This window comes from Chrysemys picta, chromosome 17 (assembly GCF_011386835.1).
Source record: "Chrysemys picta bellii isolate R12L10 chromosome 17, ASM1138683v2, whole genome shotgun sequence".
Classification (NCBI taxonomy): domain Eukaryota; kingdom Metazoa; phylum Chordata; order Testudines; family Emydidae; genus Chrysemys; species Chrysemys picta.
The window spans coordinates 5,288,229-5,308,102 of record NC_088807.1 but is presented as its reverse complement, the minus strand read 5'-3'; the positions used below and the strand labels follow the sequence as shown (position 1 = coordinate 5,308,102).

At 58.4% G+C, this 19,874-nt stretch overlaps 1 protein-coding gene across 1 annotated transcript in view; it reads right to left on the bottom strand.

Moving 5' to 3' along the window:
- PRKD2 (protein kinase D2) overlaps positions 1–17,951 on the bottom strand; it is a 31,476-nt gene extending 13,525 nt beyond the window's left edge. Inside the window, exons 1-8 of the mRNA XM_065571758.1 lie at positions 17,423–17,951; positions 5,957–6,095; positions 4,377–4,508; positions 3,360–3,514; positions 2,625–2,826; positions 1,656–1,736; positions 1,221–1,362; positions 249–366 (exon numbers count right to left, since the gene is read on the bottom strand). Of these exons, the coding sequence (XP_065427830.1) occupies positions 249–366; positions 1,221–1,362; positions 1,656–1,736; positions 2,625–2,826; positions 3,360–3,514; positions 4,377–4,508; positions 5,957–6,095; positions 17,423–17,656 (1,203 nt within the window). The 5' untranslated portion in view covers positions 17,657–17,951. The remainder of the gene's footprint in view (positions 1–248; positions 367–1,220; positions 1,363–1,655; positions 1,737–2,624; positions 2,827–3,359; positions 3,515–4,376; positions 4,509–5,956; positions 6,096–17,422) is intronic.
- Positions 17,952–19,874: the final 1,923 nt, after the last annotated feature.

Below are 19,874 nucleotides of genomic sequence, written 5' to 3'. Positions count from 1 at the left end.
GGCTGCTGATTCTTCTGTTTCTGTTCTTGGTTCCACTCCTGGCACCTCCTCATCCTCCTGTACCCGATCTGGCCTGCGGAGCTCACTTACCCACCCCGGCTGCGTCCATCGGGGACAGCTTAGGTTAGCTTAAATAGGGTATTTTACTCACCGCACCACCTGGTGGCGGTGCAGTATAATACAGTTTAGCGTCCCATTCCCACCAGCTCTTGAGACTGGCTTCCCCGGAGGAACTGGCCCCCACTCACCAGGGTGTCTTTGCTGCTACAGTGAACCACCCAGCCTTCCTTCAGCGCCGTGCTCGACCTCCGGGTCGTGTGCCTCACCGACTGCACCACCCGCATCAGCGGGATGTAGCCCATGGAGCTGTGGTGGGGGGAGAACGACCGGACACGTTAGCTGCAGGGGTTGGGGGAGTGGAGGCAGGGAACCTCGGGGCTGGGCTGCGGATCAGCACTGAGGAGCATCAGCAGATCTGGGGGTGCGGGAACCTGGAACTGAGATAGCAGGAAGGGGGCTGCAGGTCCGGACGGAGGAGCATTGGTAGAGCTGTGGGAACCGGGGGGAGCCCAGAGCTGGGGGGGCTGTGGGTCAGGATTGAGGGCTAAGGGCAGAGCTGTGGCGGGGTGAGCCCAGAGCTGGGGGGGGACTGTGGGTCAGGACTGAGGAGCATCGGTAGAGCTGTGGGAACCGGGGGGAGCCCAGGGCTGGGGTAGCTGGGGGGGCTGTGGGTCAGGATTGAGGGCTAAGGGCAGCGCTGTGGCGGGGGGAGCCCAGAGCTGGGGGGGGGGCTGTGGGTCAGGACTGAGGGGGAAGGACAGCGCTGTGGGAACCGGGGGGAACCCAGAGCTGGGGGGGGCTGTGGGTCAGGATTGAGGGCTAAGGGCAGAGCTGTGGCAGGGGGACGCCAGGGATGGGGTAGCTGGGGGGGCTGTGGGTCAGGACTGAGGGGTCAGGGCAGCGCTGTGGCAAGGGGAGCCCAGAGCTGTGCGGGGCTGTGGGTCAGGACTGAGGGTCATCAGAGCTGGAGAGGGGGGGGGGACAGGAAATCCCAGGGAAGGTCCCCCAGACCCAGAGGTGAAGTGGTCAGGGGACATTTGCTCCCCACACCAGGAAACGCAGCTGCCAGCTGGTGGTAGCCTGAAGCCAGGGGGACTCTGGCCTAGGCTGCTGGGGAGGGAGGGGCAGGGCAGGGGCAATTCGGGGGGGCAGGGCTGTACCCCTGGGATTTGCTGGCGTCGTCCCCTCCGCAGAGCTCATTCTCAGAGTGGGAGCCGGGGATGATGCCCGAGTCGTCCGATTCGTCCATCAGCGAGTTCTTGTCGGCATCGCTCAGATCGCTGGCGTCTTCCATGGGCACGTCTGGGGGGGGGGAAGCACCAGAGTCCGTGGGAACGGCACCGGGGGAAGGGGAGGCCCTGCCGGTGCCAGGCTGCAGCCCCGGGTGTCCAGAACTGCCCCCCAGGACCCTGCCACGCTGGGATCCCAACCCTTGGGCGGGCAGGGGACGAAGGAGACTCGTCTTGCAGCCCACACACTGTATGAGCCAGGGCTAGGGCTCGATCCCCACCCCCAGTCCCGTCCCCCTCCCCAGCCCCTGGGCAGTAGCGCCAAGACACCACCATCACCTCCGCCCACGCACGACTGCCACTCACCCCCGCCGTTGAAGAGCGTCTCGCCCAGGCAGTCATTGGGCACCCGGGTGGCACAGCGCTTGTGGCAGTTAAACTTGCAGTCTGAAAGAGGGGTGAGCGTCAGGGGGGTGCCAGCATGGGGGTCTCTGGCCCTGTCTCTCCACCGTCCCGCTCCCCTTCCCAAAATGCCCTGCAGTACCCCACAGTCTCACCAGGGGGCGCTGTGCAGCGGCAGGGACAGTGCCCCCACCCTCCCGGGGAGATGGCAGAACAAGACACAAACCCCCTCCCAGACTCCTTGCACCAGCCAGGCTGCGAGCCCCAGGATCTCAGCCAAACCCCACCAGCCGTGTCCATTCCTGTCCCTCCCGAAATCTCCCCCTCCTGTAGGTGATGGCTTCTCCTCCACTTCCCGTCCCCTCATTTTTGTATGCTGTTGCTTTTCTCTGTCAGACAGCTGCCACGTTCCACCCCAGAAGTAGCTGCCTGTACAGGGCCTGGCACAAGGGGGTCCTGGTCTATGACGGGAGCCCCTTGGAACTACCATAATATACCTAATAAATAAGAATAAATTTCAGAGCTGGGTGGAGCCATTTCTGTTCTATAGCCAGTCTCCTGGCAGCCCTGCCACCCGAGATCAGACCCCATGGACCCATCTAGCCTGGTGTCCCACCTCTCAACAGCAGCCAATTAAGAAAGCTTCAAAGGAAAGCACATTCACTCCTCCCTTTTAGGGGTGGGTGTGGAGCGGGTGGGCAGAATCTCCTTCCTGTCCCCTCTGATGCTCATACCAGGCCCTGAAGCATGAGAGTGGAAGCCCTTTCCCATAGAAATACCCAGCCCCTTCTTACATCCAGCTGCACCACTGGACCTTCCAGTGGCAGGGAGTTCCACCGGCCGTGTGCACCCAGCGCTCCCCTCTCCTTACCTTTGCCCTTCTTGGAGAATGGCTGATTCCCACCTGACCCCCGCTCTCCCTTCCCCACTCACCTTTGCACTGCAGGCCCTGGCGGAAGAGCCCCTTGAGCAGCTTCTTGCAGAACTGGCAGACGGTGGGGCGGGTGTACGAGTGGATGAGGAAGGTGTGGGGCACCTTGACCTTGGACAGGAACAGCTTGTCCAGCTCGATGGGGCGCCCAATGTAGGAGGTGCTGGTGAGCCGACGGGGCAAGGTCTCCATGGAGCTCCGGCTCTGCAGGGGGAGTCGGGGAGAGTGGGCATTATAACCCATGGAGGCAAGAGCTCCGTGCCCCAGAGCGCAGGCCCCGTGCCCTGCCCTCTACCAGCCACAGGGGAGGGGGAGTCACGTTCCATGGCCAACCCAGCACTGCAGCAGCCACAGAGGGGGCCAGTTAGCGCCACCATGGGGCGGGGCGGTGGGACTTCCAGCTGGGGACCCAGTACATTGAGAGCTGGGTCGAGACCTGATCTTGTGACACCCAGGGGCTGCCCATCCACCCCCACCCTTCCTGGGGCATGACCCTTGGTCACGGCCAGCCACGGCTCTAAACTACCCAGCAGTAGTGAGGATGGACCCCAGACCGCTCCCATCCCCAGCACCCAGACTCTGCCCCTCCAGCCTGAGAAGAATCTCCCTGAGCCGGGCAGTATAAGGGGCCTGACACACAGCTCAGGTGGCCACGACGCACGGCCAGCGCCATATCCGGGGTTGGCCCGCAATGCAGAGCCGAGTGGTCCCCATCCCCACCCTGCGGGGACTCTTACCAGCTCGTCGGAGGCGCAGGGCAGCGACTCGGAGGTGGCGAGACGCAGGGACTGCGAGGTGGCCAGCGAGGTGGCCGAGAGGCGGCGCTTGCGGGCCCCGCTGCAGTTGTTGGGGATGTTGAAGGCGCAGCGCTTGTGGTAGTTCAGGCCACAACCTGCAATATGGAGGACCCGCCTGTGTCACATTTCTGACCGGACGGGCGGTGGGAGGGCCCGGGGGTGGGGGAGTCCCAGTATGGGATCAGGGCCCCATGGCGGGATCAGAGCCCCATGGCGCTGTCCGAAGACCAAGGCAGTCCTCCCCCACAGAGGCTACGATCTAAGTGTAAGAGAGACAGACGGACGGGGAGGCAGGAGGCACCACTCTGGGCAGTGGTCCCAGCCCAAGGGGTGGGGCAGGCCCCAGCGTGGATCCGGCTGGGACGCTGGTTTAACGGGACGGCTTAGAGCCCAGGTTAAGCATTAAGTTGGTTAATTACCTACATGCTAAATGACTCCGTCTCCGGCTGCGTCCCGAGGCTGGGACAGGACATGTGGCGAAGGGGCCACAGCCACGCGCTGGTGCCCCCAAGGTCAAAAGCAGAGCTCCCCAGTGCCAGGCACTCTGCCCCCCCAACCCCGCAGGCCAGGCAGAGGTGACCTGGGGGGTGAAAAGCGATGCCAGCCCCCACCCTAGAGAGATTGCCCCCCCAGGGACATAGGAGTGCCCCCACCCTATGTCTGCTCAGTCTGTGGGGCTTTGTGGACAGTTTGGGTTGTTTCTCACCTACTGTTTTGTGCAGTGGGACCCCCTTCAAACTGGGCTGAGACCCCCCCTCAACTCATTACACACAAGGGTCACCGAACAGCCACTCCCCTCCTCCCTGCGCCAGCCAGTCCCCCATCCTGGGGCCAGATCAGAGCCGGCATCGCCTACAGGGGAAAGGCCCCATGTCCCATTCCCCACCCCCGTGAGTCAGCCAGACCCTTGGGCTCAGATGGGGAGACACCCCCACACCCTCCCCCTGGGCTCCGTACCGTCACACTTGAGGCCCTGGCGCACGAGGCCGAAGAGCATTTCCCCGCAGTGGTCGCAGAAGGCCGGGGCGCGGTACGAATGCACGTTCAGGGCGTGCGGACGTATCCGGAAATCCTCAAAGGTGGCCGAGGCTGGCGGACAAGAGAGAGGGAGCTCAGGGAACGGCACGGCCCAGTCCAGACCCACCGACTGCCCCCGGGAGCGCGTGGGCCCGGCTGGATCCACTTCCCTGCGCCCACCTCCCCGTAACAATCCATAGCCAACACCCCGCTTTGGGCAGTGGCCAGACCCCCCTGTTGGTGCCAGGGGCGCCCCCTGCTGGCGAGAAGGGATTCTCTAACACAGGGGGGCCGCTGGCACAGATTGGGCGGGCGCGGGGCAGGATTTCCTGTGGGGGGTGGCGGTGGGGGAAACGTCATCACCGCGGGCCTCGGAGCTGCCGCGCCCCTGCCCTTCCCCCCACCAGGTCTCGTGCCAGGGAGCCGGCCCCCAAACCACTTCCTGCCGGGGCGCGCGCGGGCGGCCCTGACTCAAAACAGCACCTGGGCACCGGCAGGAGCGAAAGCAGCCGTGGGCGGGGAGCAGCGGAGGAGAGCGATGGCGCCAGGGAGCCAGGGCACGGCCCACAGCCGTGCATGGGGAAGCTCCCCACCCACCCACAGCCCTGGAGTGACTACGCCGTGATGGGTACCCGGGTACCTGGCGCTATATCCCAGCCTCTTCCCAGAGGCACCAAGACACGTCCTGTCCCCCTGCCATCTCCCAGCACCCCGTGGCACTGTGTCCCATCCTCTCCAGCCATGAAGCATCCCAAACCAGGCCCTGCCTGTCGTACGGCAACGTGCCAAGGGGCAGCGTCGTGCCGGTGTAGCATCCGCTTCGCCAGCCCCGGGGGCGGCCCCATTCTGCCCCGCCCAGCCCTCAGCGCCCCATCGGTCCGCCCAGCCTTCTGCCAACACAGGGCAAGCAACGCAGCCACCGCCGCCGAGTCAGGATCGGCTGCCGCGTGCTGGGGAACAAGCTGGCAATGCCCTCACAGCGCCACCAGGACAGGGTCAGCAGCTGGACAATCTACGGCGCTGGCAGGTGCAAGCCAGTGCGGAGCAGGCTGCGTGGGAAGAGCTCGGATGGGCTAGTGAGCGTCTAGGAAAGGATGGCAAGTGTGTTGTGGTATCACACACACAGAGCAGGGCTCATCCCCTCCAGCACGGGACAGCAGGGACACACACACACACAGAGCAGGGCTCATCCTGTCCAGCAGGGGGCAGCAGAGAGAGACAGACACACACACACACAGAGCAGGGCCCATCCCCTCCAACAGGGGACAGCAGGGATGTGCGCACACACACACACACACAGAGCGGGACTCATCCCCTCCAGCAGGGGGCAGCAGGGACACACACACACATAGAGCAGGGCTCATCCTGTCCAGCAGGGGTCAGCAGGGACGGACACACACACACACACACACACACACACAGAGCAGGGCCCATCCCCTCCAACAGGGGGCAGAAGGCGTGTAGAGACCCACACAGCCCTTTTTCTCTCTCTCCCTCATCCACACACCCGTGCGTGTTACCTGAGAGCACCACCTCCACCAAGTCCCCCTCCTGGATGTCTCCGGCCACCCGCACCAGCTGCAGGATGTTGGCGGACGACAGGTCATGTTTGAAGAGCAGGATCTTGTCATAGAGCCCGTAGAAGCCGCACTCTGGGAACTGTGAGGACAGACAAACAGACAGAGAGACATGGGACGGGGAGGTCATGGCTCAGTGCTGGGGGGACACAGCAGAGCCATGTGGTAAATACCCTGCGGAGGCAATTCTTAATTTAGCCCTACGTGGTGCACAGGATCCGGTCCAAGAGGCAAATACAGCTGAACCACTCGGTGATAGAGACCATATGGCGATTAAATTTAACATCAATGTAGGGAGGGAAACACCTAAGAAACCCACCACAGCAGCATTTAACTACAAAAAGGGGGAACTACACTAAAACAAGGAGGCTAATTAAATACATATTAAAAGGAACAGTCATCAGGGTGAAATGCCTGCAAGCTGCATGGAAACTTTTTGAAAACACCATAACAGAGGCTCAAACTAAATTTATGCACACACCCACACACCCCAAAAAAAACCAGTACAAGGATGCAAAAAATGCCATCACAGCAGAGTGAAATAGGCAGCTAGAGACAAAAAGACATCTTTTAAAAACTGGAAGTCAAATCCAACCGAGGAAAACAGAAAGGAGCATAAACTCTGGCAAGTCAAGTGTAAAAGTATAATTAGGCCGGCCAAGACAGAATTTGAAGAGCAACTATCAAAGGACTCAAAAACTAGCAGCAAAACTGTTTGTCAGTACATCAGATGCAGGAAGTGGGCCGAACAATCAGTGGGGCCACTGGATAATCAAGGCGCTAAAGGAGACTCAAGGAAGACAAAGGCATTGCAGAGAAGAAGCTAGGTGAATTCTTTGCATCGGTCTTCACTACAGAAGATGTGAGGGAGATTCCCACACCTGAGCCATTCTTTTTCAGCGACAAATCTGAGGAGTGGCCCTAGATTGAGATGTCAATAGAGGAGGTTTCAGAACAAACTGATAAATTAAACAGTAATAAGCCACCAGGACCAAGAGTTTTGAAGGGGCTCAAATATGAAATTGCAGAACTACTAACTATGGTAGGTAACCTATTGCTTAAATCAGCAGAGAGCTAATGTGACACCAAGGCGATTACAGGCCGGTTGAGTCTAACTTCAGGATCAGGCAAATTGATTGACACTAGAGTAAAGAACAGAATTATCAGACACACAGGTGAACACGATATGTTGGGAAGAGTCAACACGGCTTTTGTAACGGGAAATCACGCCTCACCAATCTATTAGAATTTTTTGAGCGTGTCAACAAACATGTAGACAAGAACGATCCAGTGGACACAGTGTACTTGGACTTTCACAAAGCCTTTGACTAGGTCCCTCACCAAAGGCTCTTAGGCAGTCATGGGATAAGACGGAAGAGCCTCTCATGAATCAGTAACTGGGTAAAAGACAGGAAATAAAGGGTAGGAATAAACAGTCAGTTTTCACAGTAGAGAGAGATAAATAGCAGGGTCCTCCTAGGATCTGTATTGGGCTGTGCTGTTCAACATATTCCTAACTATGTCTGGTAAAAGGGGTGATCAGTGAGGTGGCAAAGTTTGCAGACAATACAAAATTACTCAAAATAGTCCATAGCAGACTGCAAAGAGGTACAAAGGGATCTCACCAAACTGGGTGACTGGGCAAGAAAATGACAGATGAAATTCAGTGTTGATAAATGCAGATAATAAGGCAGAGAACATTATAAGACCCCTATAGAAATCCATGGTACATCCATCCCTTGAATACTACATGCAGTTCTGGTCGTCCCATCTCAAAAAAAGAGATATGATTGGAAAAGGTACAGAGATGGGCAACAAAAATGATTAAGTGTATGGAACAGCTTCCATATGAGGAGATTGGGACTGGTCAGCTTGGGAAAGAGATGACTACGGGGGATATGACAGAGGTCTATAAAATCATGAGTGGTGTGAAGAAAATGACTAGGGAAGTGTTATTTACCACTTCAGGTAACAAGACCCAGGGGGTCACCCAATGAAATCAATAGGCAGCAGGTTTAAAACAAACGAAAGGAAGTGCTTCTTCACACAACGCACAGTCAACCTGTGGAACTCATTGCCAGGGGATTTTGTGAAGCCAACTGGGCAATGTTTATAACTGGGTTAAAACAGAATGAGATCAGTTCCTGAAGGACAGATCCCTCCATGGCTATTAGCCAAGATGGTCAGGGATGCAACTCCATGCTGTTGGTGTCCCTAAATCTACTAGAAGCTGAAACTGGACAACAAGGGATGGATCACTTGATGATGACCTGTTCTGTTCATTCCCTCTGAAGCACCTGGCATTGGCCACTGTCGGAAGACAGGACACTGGGCTAGATGGACCACTGGTCTGAACAAGGATGGGCGTTTTTATGTTCTTCAGAGCCCCTCCCGCAGATCACCAGACCTAACATCCAGCAGAAGGCGGCTCCCTATCCTGTTGGCTGGCAGGGAACACCCCAAGCCAGTGCGCCTCTGCATGGGGGCATATACAGCCCAACACCCCCCCCCACTACTGAGCCAGAGGGGGGAGGGCCGGGAGCACCCAGCTGGTAAAGCAGCCAGGCCTGCATTCAGCAACCAAAGCACAGAGGTGGCAAGTGACTTACCCAAGAGCAAACAGCGAATCAATGACAGAGCTCAAAATAGTCCCGACTCCCAGCCCTGCCCCCCATCCAACCACTGGCCCCCACGCCTCTCTCAGAGCTGGGGACAGAACCCAGGAGTCCTGGCTCCCAGCCCGCCCTGCTCGAAGCCCTAGCTCACAGGAGTTGCGGCAGCTGGTGGGGAGCAGGGGTTGCATTGTTGCGAACTTCTAGCTGCCCCCAGTACCTTCCATGACTGCTGAGCCCAGCCTGGACTTTGGGGGTCCCACCCAAGGTCAGGAGCTGGGGAGGAAAGACTGGGCCCGGCGACCCATTAGTGCATCCCCTCCTCTGCTCCGAGAGCTCCCCACCCAGATCCATCCCCAAGGCAACGCTGGTGCCAGGAGATGGGGCTGGCACATGGGGTGTTTAAGGGTCTGGAGGAGACAGAAAGGATCCCAGGCCAAAGGCCCCACAGCTGCCCCGATGGCTTCCTCCGGCCAGGAGGGGACGAGGGTCTGATGCACAGGTGCCTGGGGCAGCCTGCTAGGTGAGGACGTGTTATCCCAGCAGGGCCCTGCTCTGCCGCAGACAGACTCCCTGGGCAACTCACGTCAGCTCCCCCGTGCCTCAGTTTCCCCCGCGGTACAGTGGGACTGGGTGCTCTGGCTCCCCCAGTGTCAGCTGGCAGGGCGCCCCTCCACCCCCTCCATCTGATGACAGAGCCCACAAAGGCCAGCCAGGGCACAGGGGCTAACGCGCTCTCCCTCCAGCTGCTTATGCAAATCTGCAGGGTTATTTTTGGCTCTGAGATGGCCCCGGCGAGGAGCGATCTGGTTCCAGTTGATCTCCGGCCCCTTCCTTCCTTCCTCCTGCCCAAGCAGGGCCCGGCCCGTTCCACTCCATCGGCGCCAGGAGGAGGAGTGGCCTCACACCCCCACGGATGCACCCTGATCAGCCAACTTGCGAGCTCAGCTCAGGGGAGCAAGACACCTTTTCCCTCTCCAACACCAACACCCCCCCCACCCCACCTCCACCCCACACACACGGGGACGATTCTCTGAACCCAATCCCCACTCCAGGACGGGTTCAGAGGTGCTGGGACCCGGATCAAACCACCCCGCTTCAGCTTTTGCAGAGAACCCAAAATGCCACCATGGCGATCCTGCAGAGACACCCCCCACCCCCCAAAACCGCCCAGCTCGTTCTCACGATGAGCCAAGCGACAATAAAACCCCTCACTCACAGGGGGAACTGTCCGGAGAGCTCAGCGCACATCCCCAAGGCTGGCAGGGACAGAACTAGGCCGGCTGCAGCGACAGGCAAATCGGAAAAGCAGGTTCCTCTCTTTGAGACCAGGGGGCCGAGACACAGACCGACCTGCGCTGAGATAGCCAGCCCCAGCGTGGGTGGATGGGCAGAGAGGGAGGTTGAAAGGTGGAGAGGAGGATAAAATGGAGAGACAGACGGACAGTGGATGGGTGGAAGGATGGACAGGAGGATAGATTGACAGACAGGGAGTGGATGAAGGATGGACAGATGGACAGACAGGCAATGGACGGAAGGATGGACAGGAGGACAGACAGGGTACTGCAGATGGAAGGAGGGGAAGGGAGACAAACAACCCTGCCCTCAACCTCTTACCCTTCCAGACAAGCTCCGGACGAGGCCAGTGCCCGGGTGCGGGCAAGTGGGGGTAGGGTATTACTGAGCAGAACACAGGGAAATCTTGGGACATGAAGTAAGAGCCACAGGGCTGGGATGGTGGGGGGGTGTAACCGTGATGTGCCCTGGGCTTAGGGGGTGACATGACTAAAGTCATGAAGGGCCAGGTGGGGAAGGGGCTGGGCGATGACCCGAGAGACCCCGGGTTCAGTTCCCAGCTCTGCAACAGCTCCTCTGTGCAACCTTGGACAAGTCACTTAGCTCCTCCGTGCCTCGGTTTCCCCATCTATAACATGGGGTGGGGGGGGGGGGAAACAGCACCACCCTGCCTCAGAGGGAGGGCTTATGAAGATAAATACACCCAAGAGTGTGTGGTGCCCAGATACCACTGGGCTGGGGGCCACTGAAGACAGGAAGGGAAGGCTGCCCCAGAGAGCTGGGGCCAAGAAGGGGAGGGGCTGGGGTCAGCTGCAACTCAAGCTGGGTTGAACAGGGCCAAGGCCTGGTTGGTTCTGGGCAGGGGGGAGGCAGCGGAGAGGCAAGGAGCCCACGAGGGACCTCGGGGAACGGGCTCATGCCCCAGTTCTGCGGCTGCAGCCGGCTGCCTGTTGTCAGGACGTGGTTAGAAGCAGGGCTCTTGGCCTGGGGCCCAGAGCGTTCAGCGAAGGGCTGGGCGCAGGTGCCGACGCTGCACTCCCCCCGACCTCCCCCCGGTTCCTCCTCTGAGGAGCCAGGCTCCTCCATGCAGCAACAACAGCTCTGGCCTGGGCAACAGGGGCTGTGAGGAGCCACCACACAGGGAGGAAAGTGAGGAACAGCAGAGGCCAAGTGCCTTGTCCAAGGATGCTGAGTTAGTCAGAAGCAGAGCTGGGGAAAGAACCCAGGAATTCCAGCCACCCTGCTCTAACCACTGAACCCCGCTCCCCTGCCAGAGCTGGGGAAAGAACCCAGGAGTCCTGGCTCCCAGAGCCCTTTTGCCTACTAAGGGTAACTCCCACCTAACAGGATGCCAAGTTCAAAGAGTGACCCTGGGGCCTAACTTTCCTTTCCAGGCCTGTGGTGCAAGGAGACCCCGGCTCTGGCACTACCACGCATCGTTGGATCCCACCACCAGGGCTGCCCGTCTCGATCCTCACACAGGAGATTAACCCCGTGGATGAGTGTTTCGGAGCACGCAGGCCAAGGGGAGCAGCTGCTTCCCAGGTGCAGGGAGACAGGGCGGCGGCAGCTGCAGGGGGGCTAATTACAGCATCTTCCCCCCATCCACTCCCACAGGGTCAACGGTGCAAGCTGCAACATTGCACCGTGCAGCCACGGGCTGCCCATAGATCCCAGGCTGCAGGGAGCGGCGCTGGTGGGTCAGTAGGAGGCGCACTTCCTCCCTAGTGAATCAGGGGGAGTTGAACAGCTGAACCCCCCGTAAACCAACGGTCCCATCCACTTGTGACTGTCAATGACTGTGAGCCGGGCTGCTAGACCCGTGCCGGCGTCAGACCTAATCCGCCGTGGGGCCGGGACAATTGTCCAGCCTGAATCCTCCCTGTAGGGGTAAGGGGAGGAAGAGTTCTTCACTTCCCCACCCCACACGACTGGGCAGTGTCTCCATGGCACTCAGAGAGCTGCGTTCCTTCCACCCCAGAAGCAGAGGCATTTACAGAAATACATGCATTAAATATTGTGAGGAGTGCAGTACTGTGGTAATGAGGGCCACATTAGGACAGATGGATGGATACAAAATAGGGGTGGGTGGTGTTTGCATGTAGATAGATAGATCATAGGGATAAAGTGTCCTATATATACACTGTATACAAAAAAAAGGCCCCAAGAATCATGAGACTGTCTTAAAAATCATGAGATTTTTTTTAAATAATAGATTTGGGGTTATTCATTTGCCTTCTGATATCATAGAATCTCAGGGCCCATATTTTCAAGCTTTTGTCCACAACCACAAGAACTTACATTTTAAAACCAAAAAAATGTAAACTGAGATTCGCAGGTAATAACCTGACTCCTGCAGCTGGGGATTTATGGGGGGAGGGGAAACAAACCCAAAGTCTCACAAGATTGGCAATACAATGGCGAGAATTGTAAATTTATTTGGAATCATTTCTGGGTGAAGTGTGAGCAAAAGAGAAGATAATGAGTAACTCTACTAATTATTTAGCTACATTAATACTATAGTAACCACTTAGAAGCTATATTAATTAGGTCTCACCCTGCTGGTAGGTCGAGTCTTTTACACTGCAAGCTCTCCAGGGCAGAGACTTGCTGTTTTTGCCATGTTTTGTACAGCACCTGACACAATGGGGCACAAACTAGACATCTCCACGTGCTACCACATTCTGTTCAATAATAATTATTTACTATTCCTGGGGACACTTGGCCTCTTTTGAGGCCTAAAATCTAAGGTTTGATATTTGTACAAACAGGATTTAAAAAAAAAAAAATACAGCAAGAAATGGTTTTGAGTATTACTGTTTTAAAAAGACACTTCACCTAGATCTGGATTTGTAGATCATATTTTCCAGTCCAAAAGGGTTAAAATCTAGCAGCCTGAAAGACCCTCCAGCCCTCACCTGTCATGACGCTTCACTCCCATTCCTGCTGTCTCATGTAACGTACAAAACCTGTAGCCTCCCAAGACTTTGGCCTCCCGACCTCACGACAGCAGCAAGGACAGAACCCCGGCCCCCTGCCCAGAAAGCCCAGCACCGCTGGAGAATCTCCACGAGCAGCGAGGCTATGACACATGAGTGAGCGGTTCTGACGCCGCCCAGCAGAGGGCAGCCATGCACAGGCACGCTGGGCCAGAGCGTTTTCCATGGGCAGGGCCCAGTCCCTGATAACATCGCAGGAATTCAAAGTCCTCCCCAGTTAGCTACAGATTCAAAGCTGGGAGACGAGGCCAGCGGGGCCTTGCTCCTCACAACGTGTCTGGTCTCTTGAAGGCCCCCCAAGAGCTGTTCTTTCTACCTTGGTTCAGTGCCCCCCACCCCAATAGGACCCAGCCTGTGGTAGATCAGCCAATGCCCAGGTGATCCTAATTATTAGGTGTATTATGGTAGCACCCAGTCACACATCAGGAACCCATTGTGCTAGAGGCTGTTTTACTCTGTATTGTATTGTATAACTATTAGATGTATTATGGTAGTATCTAGGTGCCCCACTCCTGGACCAGGACCTCATTGCGCTAGGCACTGTACATTTTTATTGCTATTAGCTGTATTGCGGTAGTGCCTAAGAGCCCAGCCACAGCCCCGGCCCTCACTGTGTCTGTGCAGCGCTTGGCACAGGACAGACAGTCCCTGCTCCAAAATGCGGACAACTGATCGGGGGGGCGGGGAAGGGGGGGGACAGTACGTGCGCATGGTTCATGCCTTGTCCCTGGTAAGCTATGGGGAATCTCCTCCAAGCACCGAAATGCAGCCCCCTCTGGGGTGGAGCGTGGCAGCCCCCTAAGAGACAAAAGCAGCTGCTGCCTGGCGAATCCCCTCTTCACATCCCCTAGGGGCCTTCCCAAGGTTGCAGGGGGTGGATCCCAGCCCCCCTGTGATACCACACCCCAGTGCAAGCCTGGGGGAGCAGCCTGTCTCCCTCCCTCACTCCTCTGTCTCTGGAGGCAGGGAATGGATTTCCAGCTAGGGAGGCAGGTCTGGGGGGCAGAAGGTGTCTTGCGAGAGCAGGGGTGTGTGTGATTCTGATGCCCCATTCTGCTCCCCTTGTAGACCCACCAGAAGAGAAGACTTGGGGGGAGCGGTATTGACAGGGGAAGTGGGAACAATCACACACACCCCAGTTACAAGGCTAGCTGGATCGCTCTAGGGCATCTCCAAAGAGCTAGGATGGTCAAACCCAGCCTTTTTCTCCTCCTCCTGGGCTGGCCAGCCAAGGGTTAATCCCTGAGTCACGCTTTCCCTTCTCCCAGCTGCTGCCAAAACTGTTACTGATCTGCAGGAAGCAGGCACATAACAGCAGGCAATAAACCCGAAGGGAGGGAGCTCTTCTCTGGGCCAGCTCATGCATCAGGGACCGGCCCTCTATTCAAGGCTAGATCAAGATCAGGGCAAGGCCTAGTAACCGGCACGCTCATATTTCTACGGGCCCTTGAGGATCCACAAAGCACCAAGCAAAATTTAAAAACTGGCACTGAAATGCAGCCACCTTTGGGGTGGAGCACGGTGGATCTCTATACAGGGCTCCCACACCCAGCACTGAAATGCAGCCACCTCTGGGGTGGGGTGCAGCAGCTGGCTACACAAGGATCCCTTACCCAGCACTGAAATGCAGCCACCTCTGGGGTGAGGCGCAGCAGCTCTTTAACAGCCACACAAACTCTCTATGGTTCAGAACGGAGGAAGTGAAGCATGAGCCAAACTGAAACTACAGGCAGGAATTTAAGGAAGTGGAAGACAATTACCCAGACTGGAATTTAGCCAGGAGACCTGAGCTCAGAGCCCTTCCCTTGTGAAAAGCAGCCGTGGGAGCTTTAATAACCACAAGCAATCATGGCCTTGCTTTTGCATTTCCTACAGCAGACAGCGCCTCCACAGCACCCTAACCCCTAGCACCAGGCTGGGGCTGATCCCTGCCTGGGGCCTCCAGGCGATGCCCCTATACTGCATCCGAGGGAGAGTGCCCCCTACAGATAGTAACACAACTCTTCAGTGGCACTGCGCATCCATGGATCTCAAAGCCCAGTAGAGTACAAGGAGAGCAGAGAGAGAGAGGACATGACTTGCCCAAGGCCTTACAGTCTCCTGTGCTGAATGCAAGGCCACATTAAACCCCAGAGCTGGGGGACAGAACCCAGGAGTCCTGACATCTAGCCCCTCCCCGCTGCTCTAACCACTAGCCTCCACTTCCCTCCCACAGCTGGGGATAGAACCCAGGAGTCCAGGCTCCCAATCCTGTGCCCTTCCCACCTGACCTCAAAGCCTCTTCCTGCACATCTCTCAGGTCTCTCATCCAAGAGCCGCCCCTGTTTACTCTTAAACTGGCTTCTCCACATGCCCCCTATAGTTAGCACCCTCCCCTCCTTGCATGGCTCACATCCACAGTGCCCTTCCTGTCCCTGTCCCCCCCCCCTCCCAATGAGTGCACTACACTCCCAGGGGGACATCTCCCGAAACCCCACAAAAGGGCTCTCTGACACTGGGGCATCTGTTCCCACCCCACCCCCGCCCCCGCCAGCCACTGGATCAGTTCTGACTAATGGCATCCCAGCCAGCCACTAAGTAGCTCCTTGCCCAGGCTCTGGGACAGGGTATAACTGGGGTCCAGTTAAGAGATCCAGCAGAGGGAGATGGGGCCCTTTCCCCAGACAGCGGGGGGGAGCGGGAGACTCATCCCCAGCCACTGGGGTCTCCCCTGCTTCCCAGCCCTGATGGCTCCCGTGCAGGGACTGCAGATTCAACTGGAAAGGTAACCCCAACAGCACGGAGTTTGGACCAGGGGCGGGGAGGGCATGAAATAGGTTCATGATGCATCCCTCTGCTCCCCTTCCCTTTAGGCCTCCACAGCCTGTGCCCCAAGATCCCAGGCGAAGGGGAGAAGGACACCAGCACGGGGGGGGACGGGGGGACAGACGGATGGACGACATGTGTGGATATGTGAGGGGAGGTCAGTCCTGGAGCTCGTTACTGGGAATCAAGCAATCAAGGGTGTCCCTGAAACATGAACTGCAGAATCTTCATCACCCAGACCCAAACTCCCAGCACGGATACCCAGCCCTGAACTCCCAGACCTCCAAGCACCCAGACCAGACCCTGGCCCCACAGCTCCTTCCCTGTCACCCCCAGAACGCGGATGGAGGGGTCCCCTCAGGTCTGCCTCGTCCTACGGGCCTCCGTGAACCCAGCTGGGCCTCTGGGAGCTGGAAAACCTCATCCCTTTCCTGTCAGGCAAGGAGTCACGGGCAGAGTTTCCACTTGTTGGCTGAAGCCCTGCTGTTTTGGGGAGCGGGGGCCGGAGGACCCCCTTACCCGGGGGAGGACGAGGCGCGCCGAACTCAGAGTTTAAACCTCAAAAGTTGCCATTTCCAACCAAATGAAACCCCCCACCCCAATGTGGGGAGTCAGGCAGAGATGGGACCCAGCCCCAACCCAGAGTCTGGCCCCACTACCCGGCTTCATTACCCTATCTACCCCCACACAGCTTCCCACCTCCCCTCTGCGCACCACTTCCTTCCCCATCGATCCCTGTCCCAGGCCTGCCTGTTCCTCCACCATGCACAGTACAGCATCAAAACACCACAACTGCAGTTAACCCTTCCCAGCCCACGCAGCTGATACAGGCAGGCTCCCAGACACACACCCATGTGGAGGCACGCAATTCCAGGCACACACATTAAGTCTTGATACAGAGGCACAGTCATGCAAACGCTCTTGCCACATGCACCACAATCATACCCACAACGCGCAATCGCACAGAGTCATACACACACACCACGATCATACACACAACATGCAATCAGTCACACACTCACAATACAGATACGCAATCATACAACACACAATCGCAGTCACACACAGACCCCGCAATCATACCCACAACTTGCAATCGCAGTCACACACCACAATCATACCCACAACACACAATCGCAGTCACACACAGACCCCGCAATCATACCCACAACTTGCAATCGCAGTCACACACCACAATCATACCCACAACACACAATCGCAGTCACACACAGACCCCGCAATCATACCCACAACTTGCAATCGCAGTCACACACCACAATCATACCCACAACACACAATCGCAGTCACACACAGACCCCGCAATCATACACACAACACACAATCGCAGTCACACACCACAATCATACCCACAACACACAATCGCAGTCACACACAGACCCCGCAATCATACACACAACACACAATCGCAGTCACACACCACAATCATACACACACCACACAATCACATACACACAATATGCAATCACACATGGCCTCTCTCTCTCTCACACACACACACACACCAATTTAGAATCACAAACACACACACACAGGACGATCTAGACACAATTAAACAAAGAGAGCGACAGAGCCTCTCCCGCCTCTTGGGCCCGGAGTTATCTGGTCCCTCTGGCAGCGCCTGCCCCCCAGACCGCCCCACACCCGCCCCGTCGCGCTCCCTTCCCCCCCCCCTTTACCTTCTGATCCACTATGGAGCACGCCAGCTGCTTGACATGAGCTAGGTCCGAGGCCGCGGGGAGCAGGACAAACTCCCGGGTCAGCCCGATCTGGAGATGGAAGGAGACCCCTTGGCAAGCGGCGCAGGACCCAGGCGCCAGCGGCGCGGGCTCCGGGGCTACCAGGCAGCCTCCCGAGGTCCCGGGGGAAGAGGGGAGAGCCGGGGGGCCGGCGCAGGCGGGTGGGGAGGCCATGGAGCCCCCCGGAGAGACGCACAGACTCCCCCGCCCCTGCACCCCGAGCCCAGGCGTCCGGGTCTGGCTGTCACATCCGAAGGGGGCAGCGCATCCCCGAGGGGCGCGGCGCACGGGCGCTGGCACGGCTGGGGGCGCACGGCCGGGGCGCACGGGCGCTGGCACGGCCAGGGGCGCACGGGGACCCGGCCGGCGCCTCTCGCTCTTCTCCGCCGCTTCTTTCTTTTTCTTGCCCCCAAACTTTACGGGCGGCCGGGACTGAGGAGGAAGTGCCGTGAGTGACGGGCCGCGGGGCCAATGGCGAGCTCCGGGGATGAAGTCAGACGACTCTTTCCCCCCCCCCACCTCTCTCCACACCCCGCCCCGGGAGAGCGCGGCGGGGCGCCCCAGCCACCCCCTACTTCTCCTGCAGTCCCCCACTGGAGGCAGATGGGGGGCAGCCCGCCTCCCGCCCCATGTCTCCATGGGTGCCTGGAGTCCCCCACTAAACAAGGCGCTGAGGGGAGGGGCAGCGGACAGTTCCCTCTCCTGTGTTCCCCCTTCTGCTGGGGGAACATCCCACCCCCCAACATCCCACCCCGTCAATGCCCCGCTGCCCTAGAGAGAGCGCCCCCTGCTGGGACCCCCCCTCGCCCCTCGGCGCTGTCAGTGCCCCCCCCCACACGCTGGGGAGAGCGCCTCCTACTGGCACCAGGGCGCCTGATCCCTCTGCCCGTGGTTTGGGGTCCTGCCTGCACCCTTCTGCCTCTCCCCGGGCATCCCTAGAAGGACGGGGGAGATGGGCTGCAGCCAAGCGAGTCCAGGGAGGCTCCTGCAGCGGGTAGGGGCTGCGGAGGAGAAGGCTCTCCGGCTGTCACCTCAGTGGGGAGAGCGCAGGGGACAAGGCAGCGGCCAGTGCTAGGCGTGAGGCCAGATTCTCTGATCTGCTCCAGCCCATGTGTGTGATATCAGCGTGCTGGCAGAGTTGCCCGTTGGGTGCACCTGTGTGTTTGCCCATGGAGGAGTGCCGGGCATGGTTGCAGAGGTGTTTGCTCATGTCTGTGTGCAGTGTGTGTTTGTCCATGTGTTGGCACACGCATGCGCAGGGGCACGATTGCACAAACATGTAGAGGCATGGGGTTGCACATCTGTACATGGCCCTTGTCAACACATCCAGGACCCTGGAAGAAGCTCTAATGTGACCATCCTTCCCCATCGGGGACCCCCGTCTCTGGGTCCCCATACCCCCTCCCCCCTTTCCCCAGGAAGGTGGCAAGGGGAGGAAGGGAGGTGGACACATAATCCCTACTCCCCCTCCAGGGCTCAGAAGAGCCACTCACTGCTGCTCTCGACTCTGCGTGGCCTGCCTTAGACAAACATCCTGCCACCCAGTGCTGGAGGGGCTGGGAGCTCCCCCACCCACAGAGACCTGGGGGCTGGAGCCGTGACTGCCTAGGAGGGGACAGAGCAGAGGCGCCTGGGGATGTTCCTAGCGTGAGCGCTGCTGAGCGAGTGTTCGCATAAGGGGAAGGAAGTAGGGATTAGGCCAAAGGCCCATCTACCCCAGTATCCCATCTCCTTCAGTGCCCTGGCACCAGCTGTTGCAGAGGAAGGTGCCCCCTGGTGGGCAATGAAGAAATAAACTGCCCAGCAGGAAAGTTACCTCTTGACCCCATCACGGAGACTTTGGTTCAAGTCCTGCAACAGGAGGATTTTCATAGATCCCAAGGCCAGGGAACGTCCCCACAATAATTCCTAGAGCAGATCTGTCTTAAAACCACCGGCTTCAAACATTGTCAGAGGTGGAGCATGCCGGCCGCTGGACACGAGCCAGGTCTGAGGCTGCGGGGAGCAGGACGAACTCTCGGGTCAGCCCGATCTGGATGTGGACTGACACCTCTTTCAGTCTTCCTGGTCTTTACTCCGCTCTGGCCCCTGCTATGTGTCGGCTCTCCTTTGGAGCAAACAGGAGCAAACGGAACCAAACCCGCTATTCCAATCTAGGGCAGCCAAATATTTGCAGAATGAACAGCATTGACACAGGCTGGCACGGAGCTGCCCACAACCTGTCACTCCCCAGCTCTTCTGTAGTGCTTGCCAGCCAGCCAGGTGTCAGCGTCGTTCTCCCTATGGAGAAACTGAGGCACACAGCAGGGAAGTGACTCACCCAGCAGGGCAGAGCTGGGGACAGAACCCAGGTCTCCTGAGGCCCCGCTCACTGGGCCATGCCCCAGGAACC